Source organism: Zygosaccharomyces rouxii (assembly GCF_000026365.1).
Source record: "Zygosaccharomyces rouxii strain CBS732 chromosome D complete sequence".
Classification (NCBI taxonomy): domain Eukaryota; kingdom Fungi; phylum Ascomycota; class Saccharomycetes; order Saccharomycetales; family Saccharomycetaceae; genus Zygosaccharomyces; species Zygosaccharomyces rouxii.
In genome coordinates this window covers 1,288,743-1,301,154 of record NC_012993.1, presented here as the reverse complement: position 1 = coordinate 1,301,154, position 12,412 = coordinate 1,288,743, and the positions used below count along the sequence as shown (strand labels likewise).

General features: G+C 39.0%; 11 protein-coding genes across 11 annotated transcripts; 6 read left to right on the top strand and 5 right to left on the bottom strand.

Moving 5' to 3' along the window:
- Positions 1 to 90: 90 nt before the first annotated feature.
- On the top strand, positions 91 to 600 carry SNL1 (Snl1p; the record flags this gene model as incomplete). Its single annotated transcript, XM_002497062.1, has 1 exon — positions 91 to 600. One exon carries the CDS (start codon positions 91 to 93, stop codon positions 598 to 600), a length of 510 nt encoding a protein of 169 aa, XP_002497107.1.
- A 402-nt stretch (positions 601 to 1,002) lies between these two features.
- On the top strand, positions 1,003 to 2,568 carry BAR1 (aspartyl protease BAR1; the record flags this gene model as incomplete). The annotated part of the gene is made up of 1 exon (XM_002497061.1): positions 1,003 to 2,568. The coding sequence occupies one exon, from the start codon at positions 1,003 to 1,005 to the stop codon at positions 2,566 to 2,568; it is 1,566 nt and encodes a 521-aa protein (XP_002497106.1).
- A 473-nt stretch (positions 2,569 to 3,041) lies between these two features.
- On the top strand, positions 3,042 to 3,746 carry RIB5 (riboflavin synthase; the record flags this gene model as incomplete). The annotated part of the gene is made up of 1 exon (XM_002497060.1): positions 3,042 to 3,746. The coding sequence occupies one exon, from the start codon at positions 3,042 to 3,044 to the stop codon at positions 3,744 to 3,746; it is 705 nt and encodes a 234-aa protein (XP_002497105.1).
- A 34-nt stretch (positions 3,747 to 3,780) lies between these two features.
- SQT1 (Sqt1p) lies at positions 3,781 to 5,088 on the bottom strand (the record flags this gene model as incomplete). The annotated part of the gene is made up of 1 exon (XM_002497059.1): positions 3,781 to 5,088. The coding sequence occupies one exon, from the start codon at positions 5,086 to 5,088 to the stop codon at positions 3,781 to 3,783; it is 1,308 nt and encodes a 435-aa protein (XP_002497104.1).
- Positions 5,089 to 5,538: 450 nt separating this feature from the next.
- STS1 (Sts1p) lies at positions 5,539 to 6,519 on the top strand (the record flags this gene model as incomplete). The annotated part of the gene is made up of 1 exon (XM_002497058.1): positions 5,539 to 6,519. The coding sequence occupies one exon, from the start codon at positions 5,539 to 5,541 to the stop codon at positions 6,517 to 6,519; it is 981 nt and encodes a 326-aa protein (XP_002497103.1).
- A 199-nt stretch (positions 6,520 to 6,718) lies between these two features.
- Positions 6,719 to 7,145, top strand: RCF3 (Rcf3p; the record flags this gene model as incomplete). The annotated part of the gene is made up of 2 exons (XM_002497057.1): positions 6,719 to 6,781; positions 6,843 to 7,145. 2 exons carry the CDS (start codon positions 6,719 to 6,721, stop codon positions 7,143 to 7,145), a joined length of 366 nt encoding a protein of 121 aa, XP_002497102.1.
- An 89-nt stretch (positions 7,146 to 7,234) lies between these two features.
- MTC4 (Mtc4p) lies at positions 7,235 to 9,229 on the bottom strand (the record flags this gene model as incomplete). Its single annotated transcript, XM_002497056.1, has 1 exon — positions 7,235 to 9,229. The coding sequence occupies one exon, from the start codon at positions 9,227 to 9,229 to the stop codon at positions 7,235 to 7,237; it is 1,995 nt and encodes a 664-aa protein (XP_002497101.1).
- Positions 9,230 to 9,306: 77 nt separating this feature from the next.
- Positions 9,307 to 9,939, top strand: TRS20 (TRAPP subunit TRS20; the record flags this gene model as incomplete). Its single annotated transcript, XM_002497055.1, has 1 exon — positions 9,307 to 9,939. One exon carries the CDS (start codon positions 9,307 to 9,309, stop codon positions 9,937 to 9,939), a length of 633 nt encoding a protein of 210 aa, XP_002497100.1.
- Positions 9,940 to 9,950: 11 nt separating this feature from the next.
- Positions 9,951 to 11,258, bottom strand: DSN1 (MIND complex subunit DSN1; the record flags this gene model as incomplete). The annotated part of the gene is made up of 1 exon (XM_002497054.1): positions 9,951 to 11,258. The coding sequence occupies one exon, from the start codon at positions 11,256 to 11,258 to the stop codon at positions 9,951 to 9,953; it is 1,308 nt and encodes a 435-aa protein (XP_002497099.1).
- A 152-nt stretch (positions 11,259 to 11,410) lies between these two features.
- SRB6 (Srb6p) lies at positions 11,411 to 11,743 on the bottom strand (the record flags this gene model as incomplete). The annotated part of the gene is made up of 1 exon (XM_002497053.1): positions 11,411 to 11,743. One exon carries the CDS (start codon positions 11,741 to 11,743, stop codon positions 11,411 to 11,413), a length of 333 nt encoding a protein of 110 aa, XP_002497098.1.
- A 201-nt stretch (positions 11,744 to 11,944) lies between these two features.
- Positions 11,945 to 12,373, bottom strand: DUT1 (bifunctional dITP/dUTP diphosphatase; the record flags this gene model as incomplete). Its single annotated transcript, XM_002497052.1, has 1 exon — positions 11,945 to 12,373. One exon carries the CDS (start codon positions 12,371 to 12,373, stop codon positions 11,945 to 11,947), a length of 429 nt encoding a protein of 142 aa, XP_002497097.1.
- Between the last annotated feature and the right edge of the window lie 39 nt (positions 12,374 to 12,412).

Below are 12,412 nucleotides of genomic sequence, written 5' to 3'. Positions count from 1 at the left end.
TCCTTACAAAGTTAAAGCTTGTTGAAAAAATGCATACAAACATTCAAACAAAGCCTACGATCCATCCAGAAATTCTATAATTATATTTCGATGGAGCAGCTTCAAACTTACTATAGAACTGGTCTGCAAAGGCTTGAGGGCTGGTCTCAGAATTCATGTACCTTATCAAGTGCCCTATGTCTTACCAGTGCTGCCTTCGTAGTGACTGCACTCTTCTGGAAATATTCTTCAACTAGCACTACTACTACTACTTCTCGTGCTAAAACCAAGAAATCTCGTAACCAGCAACAAAGAATGACAGCCAAGACTGTTCCCTTGTCCAGAGAATCTCACATCGATACCGTCTCAACGAGGTTCCATCAAGAGTACAAACCAGGTCTTTTACAACTAGTTGGAAAATACGATCCAAAAAATGAGAAAAATAGCTATGATAAAAGATACTACAATGAAATGTTGCTAAAACTTTTGATCGAACTAGATGGTATTGATATTACAGCTTTACCGACGGATGACAAGTTAAAGTTAAAGAACAGACGTAAAACCGTAATAAAAGAAATTCAAACCCATTTGCAATTACTAGATACTTTGCCAAGAAATTGAAAGGGAGAAGTTTGTGTATATACTTAGAATGCATTAACCTAGACTAATTGGGTTTAGATAATAATTTAATTTTAAACAACTTTAAACAAATCTGAGGCACCTGCATGTCCCATGTATTTTTCCTTTTTAAGATTACATAATGCATTTGCCATTTAGCAATTATACATTCACTATGGATTCAAGAAAAGTATCTGAAACTTTCTGGTAGTAGATACTAATTATCCAAATTGTTTTGATCAGTTGATTTAGGATTCCTTTATCGACTATATAATAAGCTATGCTTCTGGCCCTCTTGGTAGTATGACGCTGACACTTCCTGGCGTCAGTAATTCCAAAAAGAAAAATAAAATAATATAATATAATATACAATAAAATAAAGTACTATAGATTTCAAAAGTTCAGATGTTCAATGTTTTGACGATAATTTTTCTATCGCTGGCCTGTGCTTTCCCTCTGGTCAAAAAGGATGGAAGCAACAATGGCGGCGATGGTAATAGTGGCACTTTGATGTTATCATTAAAACATGTTAGTGACGAGTTTTATTCTACAACTCTGGAAATCGGTAGTCCAGCACAAAAGCTGGACCTCGTAGTGGATTCAGGTTCCGCAGATACTTGGGTTATGGCTTCGACGAATCCATTTTGTTCTTCGAACGCTAAGAGCGGCGCTAGCAAGAACTATACTTATAACGGTAAGGCCATAACGGAGACAATTGATTGCCAAGGTTTGACCGCTTTAGATGTGAATTCATCATCACAGTTCCGTGATTTGAATGTCGGTAGATTTTACATCAATTACACGGATGGGAGTTTCGATGACGGGTATTGGGCTACCGATGAAGTGTCAGCCGCCGGTGCTCATATTAGTGGGTTACAATTCGGAGTTGCTCAGTATGCTTCTGAAGAGATTCCTGGTATACTAGGTTTAGGTTTCCCACGCAGAGAGTCTGTTAGGGGCTACCCAGGTGCACCCAACAAGTTCTATGACAATTTCCCCCAGATGTTAAAGAAGGACGGTATTATAGATGTTGTTGCGTATTCGATGTACTTGAATGATCCCAATGGCTCAGGTGGTGGTTCGGTTTTATTTGGTGGTGTAGACCCTTCCAAATACTCTGGTGATCTTTACACTTTCCCCATGGCAAACCAATATCCAAATATCGTTTCTAAACCTGCAACATTAGCGGTCACCTTACAAGGGTTTGGAGCTCAAAAGAAAAGTGAAGGTAGACAAGAGACTTTTGACACGAATAACTATGCCGTTTTACTCGATTCTGGTACAAGTCTAATGGGGGCACCTGAAGAAGTTGTTTCAAAAATGGCTCATTTTATCAATAAAAATGCTAGATTTAGTGAGGATGATGGGATATACGTTATGGATTGCCCACCAAAAGACGATGATACGGAATTTGTGTTTGATTTCGGTGATTTACAGATTGCTGTGCCCGTCTCAACTTTAATTTTACCACCATCGGGTGAATCTTACTGTGGATTGGGAGTGTTACCCAAGGATGGTACATGGACTTTAGGCGATGTGTTTCTATCTTATGCGTATCTGGTATTCGACCTTGATAACTACAAAGTATCGATGGCGAAGGCTAAGTTTAGTGGTGATGGTGATCAATCCCCACAGATTAAGATTCAAACTGATGGTACCATACCTGGAGCTAAAAGCGCCAGTGCTAAACCATGGAGTTCAAGCGAGCCTTCAACGGTAAGTGGTAGTATTTTTACAAAAAGTTCAAACGTTTCGTTACCACATTCATCTAATTATACTTTTTGCTCAGACTCAACAGCCACTGGTATATTGAAAGCTACCAAGGGTACCAACTCTTCTCAGTCTATTTCTTCAACAAGTTCGAATTTTTCTATTGGTTCATCGAGTAGGAATTCAATCTATACGCAGACTTTGACGAAATCTGCTCATGCTACTACGATGGTGACCAGCATTGCATGTAATACACATTAGCACTTGGGTTGAATTTCGTGTAGTGGTCATGGGGGGTGAAAGAGGATCTTAGCAGATAAAGGTAGGATTATCCATGTACTTACCAATGGTGGAACCGCCATATCCTGTTTGGTATTATTTTAATATCAGCGCCATAATAAAGAATGCAATTCATCATATCATCATTTGATATACTGGAGTTTTTAGTTCTCAAAAGATTTAATTTAACCATATTTTAGCACATACTGCTCAATACTTCACTTGCATTATACTAGAACAACGCATATTCTTTTCGTTTACAATTCTTCTTGAACATAGGCACCTTTAACTTTAACACATTCTAATGCCGTAAATTGTTAAGCTCATTTCCACAAAGCCCCATGTGTCATCTGTTGAACTCTTTATGACTAGGTGTCTTCTCAAAGTATTTAAAATCACTTTAGTTTAGAAGATGAGGAAGTTAGTCATCACTACCGAACCATATCAAAAGCGACATGTTTACAGGTATAGTAGAGCATATTGGAACTGTTGTCGAGTACAAGGAGTTTGATGACACTGAAAGTGGTGGTCAAGGTGCATCTGTTACCATTACTGATTGTAAACCCATCCTAGGTGATTGTCACATCGGTGACTCTATTGCATGCAATGGTATCTGTCTTACGGTGACAGAATTTGATGACAATACTTTTAAAGTTGGTATTTCACCAGAAACCAAGGATAGAACCAATGTTGCCAGCTGGCAAAACGGTGCAAAGATTAATTTAGAAAGAGCTGTAAGTCAAGAAGTTAGATTTGGTGGCCATTATGTGCAGGGACATGTCGATACTGTCGCCACGATTGTAAGCAAAAAGCCTGAAGGTAACTCAATAATATTCGGATTTAAACTGAGAGACCCTCACTTCGACAGATTCATCGTTGAGAAGGGATTTATTGCAATTGATGGTACTTCATTGACCGTGACTACCATCGATCAAGATGACGTTTTCTATATCAGCATGATCAAACATACTCAAGAGCATGTTAACTTGCCATTAAAATCTGTTGGGTCCCTAGTTAACATCGAAGTGGATTTGACTGGTAAAGTGATTGAAAAACAGATTGAAACCACTCTAAAGAACCAAATTGACAATCGTAACAGCAAATTAAACCAATTAGTTTCACAATTGATTGATGAAAAATTGAAATCGGTCTCTAAATAGATATTGTACAGAAATTATATTATAGTTTGTAGGATTAATTTGGAACTTCAAAGATCAGAGATACACCTTCGTCACCAGCTGTAATTAGTCTTGTAGGTGCACCTTCTCTCTTATACAACACGAAATCAAGAACACCCATGTTATGTCCTAAACAGACGAATTTCTCTTGGCCTGATCTAACGTCGAATTCATGAACCTTACCATTGATGCAGGAGACAAACATATTTTCATCATCGATTAATATTTTTGTAACGGAATCTTCCAAAGTGATCTTATGTCTCACTCTCCAAGTGGTTGTATCGTAAATCAATACGTCTCCGGATACAAGTCCCACTGCCATTAGCGGTAATTTCGGCGACCATGAAATAGCTTCAATAGATGCAATGATATCATCGTCCCCTGGTTGTAATTCCATCACCGCGGAAAGATGTAGCACGGAGCCGTTATTAGCATTGATCACGGCAAGAACACCATTGTTAGATCCACATACAACTAGAGCTGCATTACCGGTCTCGGGAGCTCTTGATACTGTAACCCAGGGAGCTTCTAGACCTTTCAATTCGTCTTTGGAGATTTTGAACAGTTGTTGAGCGGTGAACCCGTTCCAGCCAACGATACTACCGTCCGTTGCAGTAGTAACCAATTGTAAGACGTTTTCACCTTGAGTAACATTAACGAACTCACCAGCGGTACAATCTTCTTGGTGCGCGAATCCACTCATTAGTTGCTCGACAGACCCACTCTGTGCATCTATCTGATAACACCAGACTGATCCATCGGTAGCACCGAAGGCAAATATACCTGGAATAGTTGGGTGGCATTTTAACCACACGATTTCTTCCACTTCCTGTAGTTCTGCACTCTTATTCCAGCGAGAACCACCCTTCTGAGATGCATTTACAATGACTTTACCCGTCATATCAGCAGTAACTAAGAATTTACCATCACTAGTGAATCCACCTGCAATGACAGATTCTGTGTGGCCTTCTAAAGTTCCTGCGAATTTAGGTGGTTGAGAATGAACGGTCCAAAGGTGAGCCATATTGTCACCACCGCCAGAGCATACCAACGGTAGTGTTGGATGTTGGAAAATTGTGAATACAGAATCCGTATGTTTATCGAAATAGGTCACTGAATTGTTACTCAAATCAATTTGTATAGACTCATCAATTTCTTCAGCACCTTCACCTTCTCCCATTTCTTCGTCATCATCGTCTTCATCCATGGGCTCTTCATCATCATCAGCCACTATTTCCTGATCCACTTCATTGAACTGGATAAATTCATCCTGTGGGTTCTCTAAGCCCTGAGAAGGACCTACTTGCTGCTCTTCTTGCGACATGTGAGAATCCTGGTGTATCAAATTCCGCTAATAATGGTCTTCAACCACGAATCTGGACCCCTTCTTATACTTTTTTCTTTGCAATTTTCTTGATTATTCATGAATAATTCGTCAAATTCATCTTAGCTCATCGCAAGGAACCCTATGGTAAAAATTTGCATAATACAATTACAAAAAAAAAAAAAAAATACAGAAAAGAACTATCTAGAGAAATTCCCCATTACATTACCAGTGGATTTCAGTCTATTTGAACACTAGATTCATCGAATTCTGATCCATTTAACCTTAGAAGGCTATACTCTACTTGCCACGTGAACTAAGGACCAGTTTAAACATAGAAAAGGCGAAATTGCAAAGATTTCTTCTCACAGTTTAAAACAACTAATACATTCAAAGAACTTTAACACTTAGAAGAGGTTACTAGAGTTGACATTTACTGGATTAAAGAGTATGGAAAATAATACAGCAGTTCTAGGTGCCGGCTTTTCCTGGGGTTTCAAGTCTGATAACGTTATGAAGTGTCAAGAACAAGAGGAACAACAAGCAAGAGAAAACGAGAAAAGCTTAAACAGTATGGTTGCTAACTTAGTTCAAGCTCAAGGAATGGACCCAAAAGGACGTAAGCGTCGGTTAGACGAACCAACAAATCCACAGCCGCAGATGATGGTTCCACCCCGTAAATATAACGTCTCCAAGAGGAGACCTCACCATTCAACCATTAGTGGACAACCGTTACCGTTACACAGAGGATTAGAGTTAATGAGTAAGGACCAGCTACAGTACATTCTGATAGAGGTAATGAAGAATTATCCGATTTCTCAACAGTTAGTGCAGAACAAATTAGTTGATTTTAATTTTAGCATTGAAAAATGTGAAATTTTACTAAAGGAAAAACTACAACAGTTACATGAAAGCATACCATATAGCAGATCCCACGATTACCAACGTCTAAGTGACTATGCATTTGTCCGGATGAAACCTCATATTTTAGAATTTTTGAACTGTCTGGTCGATTGTGTGCTGGACAGGATTCCACCAAGAGTTGATAATTTGCATGAATCATTAAAAATTTTAGATATGACCACAGATATGGTTACAAAATTGCCAAGATTTCAGCTAGCAAGTAATAACTACTATTACGATAAATGTTTGGAACAATTAGCATGTCTTTGGTGTACAGTTATTGAACACATTGCAAGGGATGTTATCATGACTGTTAACGATGCACCACTGCTAAGAAATTGGATACAAAAATTAGAATTATACAATGAGTTGTGCCATGGAATTTTAACTAAGCCTTTGAATCAGTTTAAATCATTGGCCGTGGTCGATGCGGGCGTCACAGATTCAAATAGCACTAAGGGAACTAACGCCACAAGGAATCGTTGGTCAGGTAGTACCGACAATTATACTGTAGGCGATAATCAGTAACATACACACACACACACACACAAATATATAGATACATAAATATATATATGTAAATTCATAGTAAGTGCTTGATTAAGACACGTACGAAGCGACTCTTTGTTTGGCTCAAAGGGTAGGCAGGTAATAGTGGTTCGTTAGTTCATGGGGATCTTCTGTTGAATTGAGTCACTATACAATCCGTCCCTTCTGTTTCATCAAGATGCCACGTCAAGTGCAGCCGATCCACTATGATCCTGCGACCGTTAGACAACTCACCAAGGAGGTATGTGCGTTCTTTCTTTTGCTCTTGAAATGTAGCGTTTACTAACTCTTTAAAATTACAGATTGCGGTAGCTTCATGTATAGGAGCTGCTCAAGGTGCACTGATCAGTCTCACGACTGGGTTGCTTTTAAGAAGATTTTCTCGTGTGTATAAGAACGTAAGGACCCCGGTAAGGGTGTTTTACCACAGTTCGTGGATCTCCATGGGGGCCGTCTTTCAAGCAGACAAACAACTGTTGAAATTCCAATCCAAATATTATGAAACTGAATTAAAGCGTAGAGAGCGTATATTGGATGAAGCTGCAGAAAGAGGTATATTCTTGGAAGACGGGGCTGTCGCCGAAAGCACTACCAAACGTAGCTAGGCGGCTAGGGGATTAAACCAACAAAAAAAAAATATTACAATTTTGCACTCATATATGTAGTTTATACGTTACAATGACAAGTCTTTTCGTTACCATAGCATCCATTTCAATAGCTTTACTGTGAGGACAAGGCTAAGTTTTGTACATTTTACAATGCTAACTGCAAGCCAAATTGTCCAAAACACTGTAATAATGGTAAATTCGAGTACACCGTAGAGAATTTTAGTCAGTTTTTGGGTTTTCATCATTTTTAAAGTACCGAACCTATCGGCATTTTCTTGGAACATCTTCAATTTCAAAGTCAGAGTCGTATTAATATCACTTAGGATTCTGTCTGTCGTCGAGATTAATGTTTCCACGCACATGGAATAGTCGTTCAAAAGGGATGATGCATAATTATTCCCTTTCTTCAAAGCTCTTTCCAGCTCTTCATCATACGTTTTTAACATCTCTGATGTACTGTTAACGATCAAAGGCATGTTCTCATCGTGTTGTGGAGTACACCTCTTTTGAATATACTTCTTTTTAATAATAGCATCTGTCATTTTTCTGTGTTTAACTACTTTCATTGCACTCAATAGAAATCGTGTAGAATATCTGTGCTCTTGTAATTTCTCATCAACCTGTCCATATTCAAAGTTCTCGGAGGATTTCACCGGTTCGAATGGCTTTTCCTGTAAGGGATCTATTTCTTGTGCATCTTCTTCGTCATCATCATCCACAGCTACCTCGGCACCAGGAGTTCTCAATCTATGAATAGCTACTGCATTTAAAAGATTATTCCTCGGCATTTGTGAATCAGTACTATTGCTAGCAATTGAGTTATTGGCTTGAGGTGTAGTTGAAATGTTCGAAACTAAACCACTACTAGCACTACCACGGCTGGGCCTGGTTGCACGCGTCGTCGCCGTGGAACCGGTTCTGGTATGATGTATTGGAGTTGTCAGTTTGTCTACGGAGGTACCATGACTTTTACGACGAGAATTGGGTGATTTCGACCATCTAGGTTTTTTAATCATCATTTCAAACCTATTGAGTCTTGATCTTTCGCTAGCAGCATTGAGAGATTCTTCATCTGCATATTCCTCCGGAGTCAAATGATTGATGTCCTTGTCGTTAACATCAAGTTCGTTATAGGACTTCAATAATTTAGTGTTCTCCATTGGTGTACCGTTGACGTCGCCATCATCTGTAGTGCTACCATAATCCGGGAGCCCTGCTCCACTTTCTCGTCGTGAGGATCGTGATCTATGGTAAGGCCGCCTAAGGTGATGGTGATGGTGGTGGTGATGATGGTGGTTCTGGTTTTTTTTTTGACTCGACCGGCTTTCATGTCTAGACTTATTGTAGGGACCTTCAATATGTGAAGAAGTATCCTTCTTACCGAACCATAAGTTACCGTGGGGATCGACCAACTCATCCCAATGCGAAGTTCTCCAAGTCATATCACTAGAAATTTCAGTAACATCTACAAACCAGGGCATTCTCTTGTGGGGTTTTCTAGAAAACTCTAATACAGCTATCAATGGAGGCTTTCGCATGGAAAATTGTCTTGCTGGCATCTCATTATATTTGTTCTTCAACTTACGATTTCTGATAACCTGTAAAGGGTTATAGACACCTTCTATCCCTTCATGTAAATGCTCTGAGTTTTCTATCGATATGCTTCCTTCCATTTTAGTGTAATAATTATCCAAATAAATCCTTACACGATCAGCTTTAATCCTTGTGGATCTCGGAATTGTAATACCAAAGTTCTTCACATTCTTGTTGTTCTTATGGTTGTTATTGTTTTTATTAGCGTTAGATTTATCCAGAGAGACACTTGAATTAGATTCACTAATTACTGGATCTAAATGGCTTTCTTTCAATACACTCTTGTCCTTAAGTTCAGAAAATCCCCTGTTGTAATTAACATCATCCATGAGACTATACTTACTATCGATGAGCAACTTAGTAATAAGTTTTATTCTGTTACGCTTAACCTCGTCTTGAGTGGTATCCTTAATCTCATTTGTACTATCTTCATCAACTGTCTCACGGGTATCCGTCTGCTCTTCACTTGATTTATTCGTAAGCTGCATGAGTATGAATTTCAGGCTATGAGAACCAGCTCTTCCCCTTTACTTGTTGACTTTCTTGTTGATCTTGTTTTAAAAGTATGGTAAATTTATCTTCCAACATGAAATTGATCTTTGATGTAGAAACTCCATCGTATAAACAAGGTAAACGCTTTCGAAACACAATAGTTAGAAACCCAAGTGTGATGCCACAATATTTTGCCATCATTGGGAAGAAGGATAATCCCATCTATGAAGCTGAATTTACTTCTCAACAGGGTCAACAGGGTCAATTACAACAAGGATTTCAACAGAATTTGAAAGAGCTGAATGCGTTTATACTGCATGCTTCATTAGATATAGTGGAAGATTTACAATGGCAAGTTAGTCCCAATGCACAACATGGTAGAGGAGGATTATCAGGAGGCTTTTTAAGATCGAAGAACGTCAACAATACTGATAATTGTTATTTGGGAAAAGTGGATCATTTCTATGGATTGGCGATTACTGCTTATATAACCTATGGTGGAATGAAGCTGGTTATGATTCATGGGGGCCCACCCAATGGGAATACACAGATTGATGACAATATGGTTAAATCGTTTTACCAAGAAGTACACGAACTATACGTGAAGACATTGATGAATCCATTTTATAAAGTCAATGAACCAATACCGAGTCCGGCATTTGATTCAAGAGTAAGAGCATTGGCTAAAAAATATTTAAACAGGTGAAATTTTTAACGTTATTCTACCAAGGAGTTACTTAATCCTTTTAAGAGGCCCTTCGCATTGATTTGACGAGAATGGTTTACCTTGACAAAGTCCTTTGAAAGTATATCGATTTTCTTGTTTGATACTTCTGAAAGTGCATCAGCATGAGATTCGAGCAAATGTGTGTGTAATTTCAGTTTATCAATTCTTTGTACCAAGTCTTCATAAGTGGAACTGTCGTCCTGTAAGGGTTCTTCCTTTTGCTGTTCTTGTGGGATTGTGACTCGTCGTATTTGTGACCATTCTGATTCAATCTTTTGAGAATCAAGTACATGAGCCCAATCCTGGATTTCCCTTCGTATACTTTCGATTTTAGACTCCAAGTCGGCTAAATTTTTTTGATTCTCAATGTTTTTAACATTGGGCATCGTGGATCGATCATTTTTGGACTCCTTTTTGGGCAAACGTAGATTTCCATCTTCTGCAAACAATTCCTTTAGCTCTGTATCTTCGTCATCATTATCATTATGAATATCACCACTACCATCACTTTCTTCCGCTTCCCAATCTATACTGATCTTGCCATTGCGTAAATCATTCACAAACTCTTTAACTATGGTGAGTGCAATTCTGTTTGCATCTAACCCATCCGTTGGGGCTGAAGGTTGTGATTCTTTATTGCGCAAGGATCTAATAATACACCAGTTGAATAGTTGTCTAATCTGAAGACTTTTACCGAACGAAGTATCGCCGATGTGTCTGTAAAAATCTTCCTCTGGCAAATCTTTACTTGGGGAGTGTATCACTCTTGGTTCATCTTCTTCACGACGTCTGTGTTCTCTCCTACGTCTACTATGTCTTGGTGAATCCTGTTGTACAAAATGGTATGGGTAAAGATTTGGTGGTGGTAGCAATTGAGGAGTTTCTTGGTAAAAAGGTTGCAATGAAGAATTGGGCATCATTGAAGCTGAAGGTGATTGGAACGTTATTGGTTGTTGTGGCGGTGGTGGTGGTGGTGGTGCCATTGGAGGAGGGGCCATCGCCGGATGTGCCATTGGATAATAGTACATGTAAGGTAAATGTGGAGATTGAGATCCATTATATGCCATGGAGGAGTTAAAATTCTCTACCCTTTTAGCCCTTTTAACATCTTGTAAACTATCAAACCTTTGACCTAACCCAGTAGATCTATGATGTCTTTTAAACTTAAAGTCATCATCCTTCTCAAATTGTGAATCAAGTTCTTGGCCAGATTTGGAATCTAATGGAATAGTCTCTAATCTAAGCCCATGACGCCTCCTTGGGGGTGAGGAACTGGTACTCGATCTCTCTAAACTCATTGACTTGGTCTTGTTGATGGTGTTTGTAGTTGTGGTTGTTGTTATGTAGATTTGATGAAGCGCACAAAATACACGTGAAATGAACAGAAGGTAACAGGATGCCTAGCGAAGATATTGTAGATTCTCTCACTGGGCCTCCTCTGTGCTCCTATTCAATGGTCTCCCAAGACTTCTTGCATACATTTTTCCAACAGACTTTCTAGCTGCCCTGGGTCTTGGGATATCTCAGGATCCGCAGTGCCTTGTTCAGGAATCTGATTCAGTAACCATTTCTCTCTGATGCTACGAGTAAGTGCTAATAAATCTTGAATTCCTTTTACTAACTGCATAGTTTGACTGTTAACCATCAATAAACCGTTGGTGGATACTGATCCCATTGAAGTTTCTGCATCGTCCAACGAGGCCAGTTTGACCAACTCACCTAATTTGGTCGACAGAATCTCTGTAGTCTGATCTAATTTTTCAAATAGTGCCTGGTTATTCATGAGTTGTGGGCCTTTGTAGTACTTTTCCTCGATATTCGACTTAGTTGTTCAAGAGCAGAGTTACTTGAATGTGATGAAGTTGGTAAAATGTTAGAGGGAGAACTTGAATAAAAACCTGGGTCTAACATATATATATCTAGAATATGTAGAATAGTAAAATATGATCGTACACGATATGTTAAATTTGTATTGAACGTGTACTTAGGCATGTCCAGTGCTTCCAAAACCACCTGTACCTCTTGAAGTTTCATCCAAACTTTCGACGACGACAACAGATGCATCTTCAACGATCCTTTCCAGGATTAATTGAGCAATTCTATCACCAACATTGATTTCAAAGTCCTTATCAGTGTGATTGAACAGGACGACTTTAACTTCACCAGTGTAATCTCTATCGATAACACCAGCACCGGTTTGAATACCGTTCTTTACGGCAAGACCTGAACGTGGTGCAACTCTACCGTAAGTACCTTGTGGAACTGTAATGGAGATTTCAGTTGAGACTAAGTTTTGGCCACGCTTGGGGATCAAAGTCTTCTCAGCTGAATACATATCATAACCAGCAGCTGAAGTGGAGCCCTTTGTAGGAACCTTGGCATTTGGACCACGTAATTGAACTTTCAATTGCATATTTACACTATATACAGCTTTTTTTGTTTCTTTATCTCT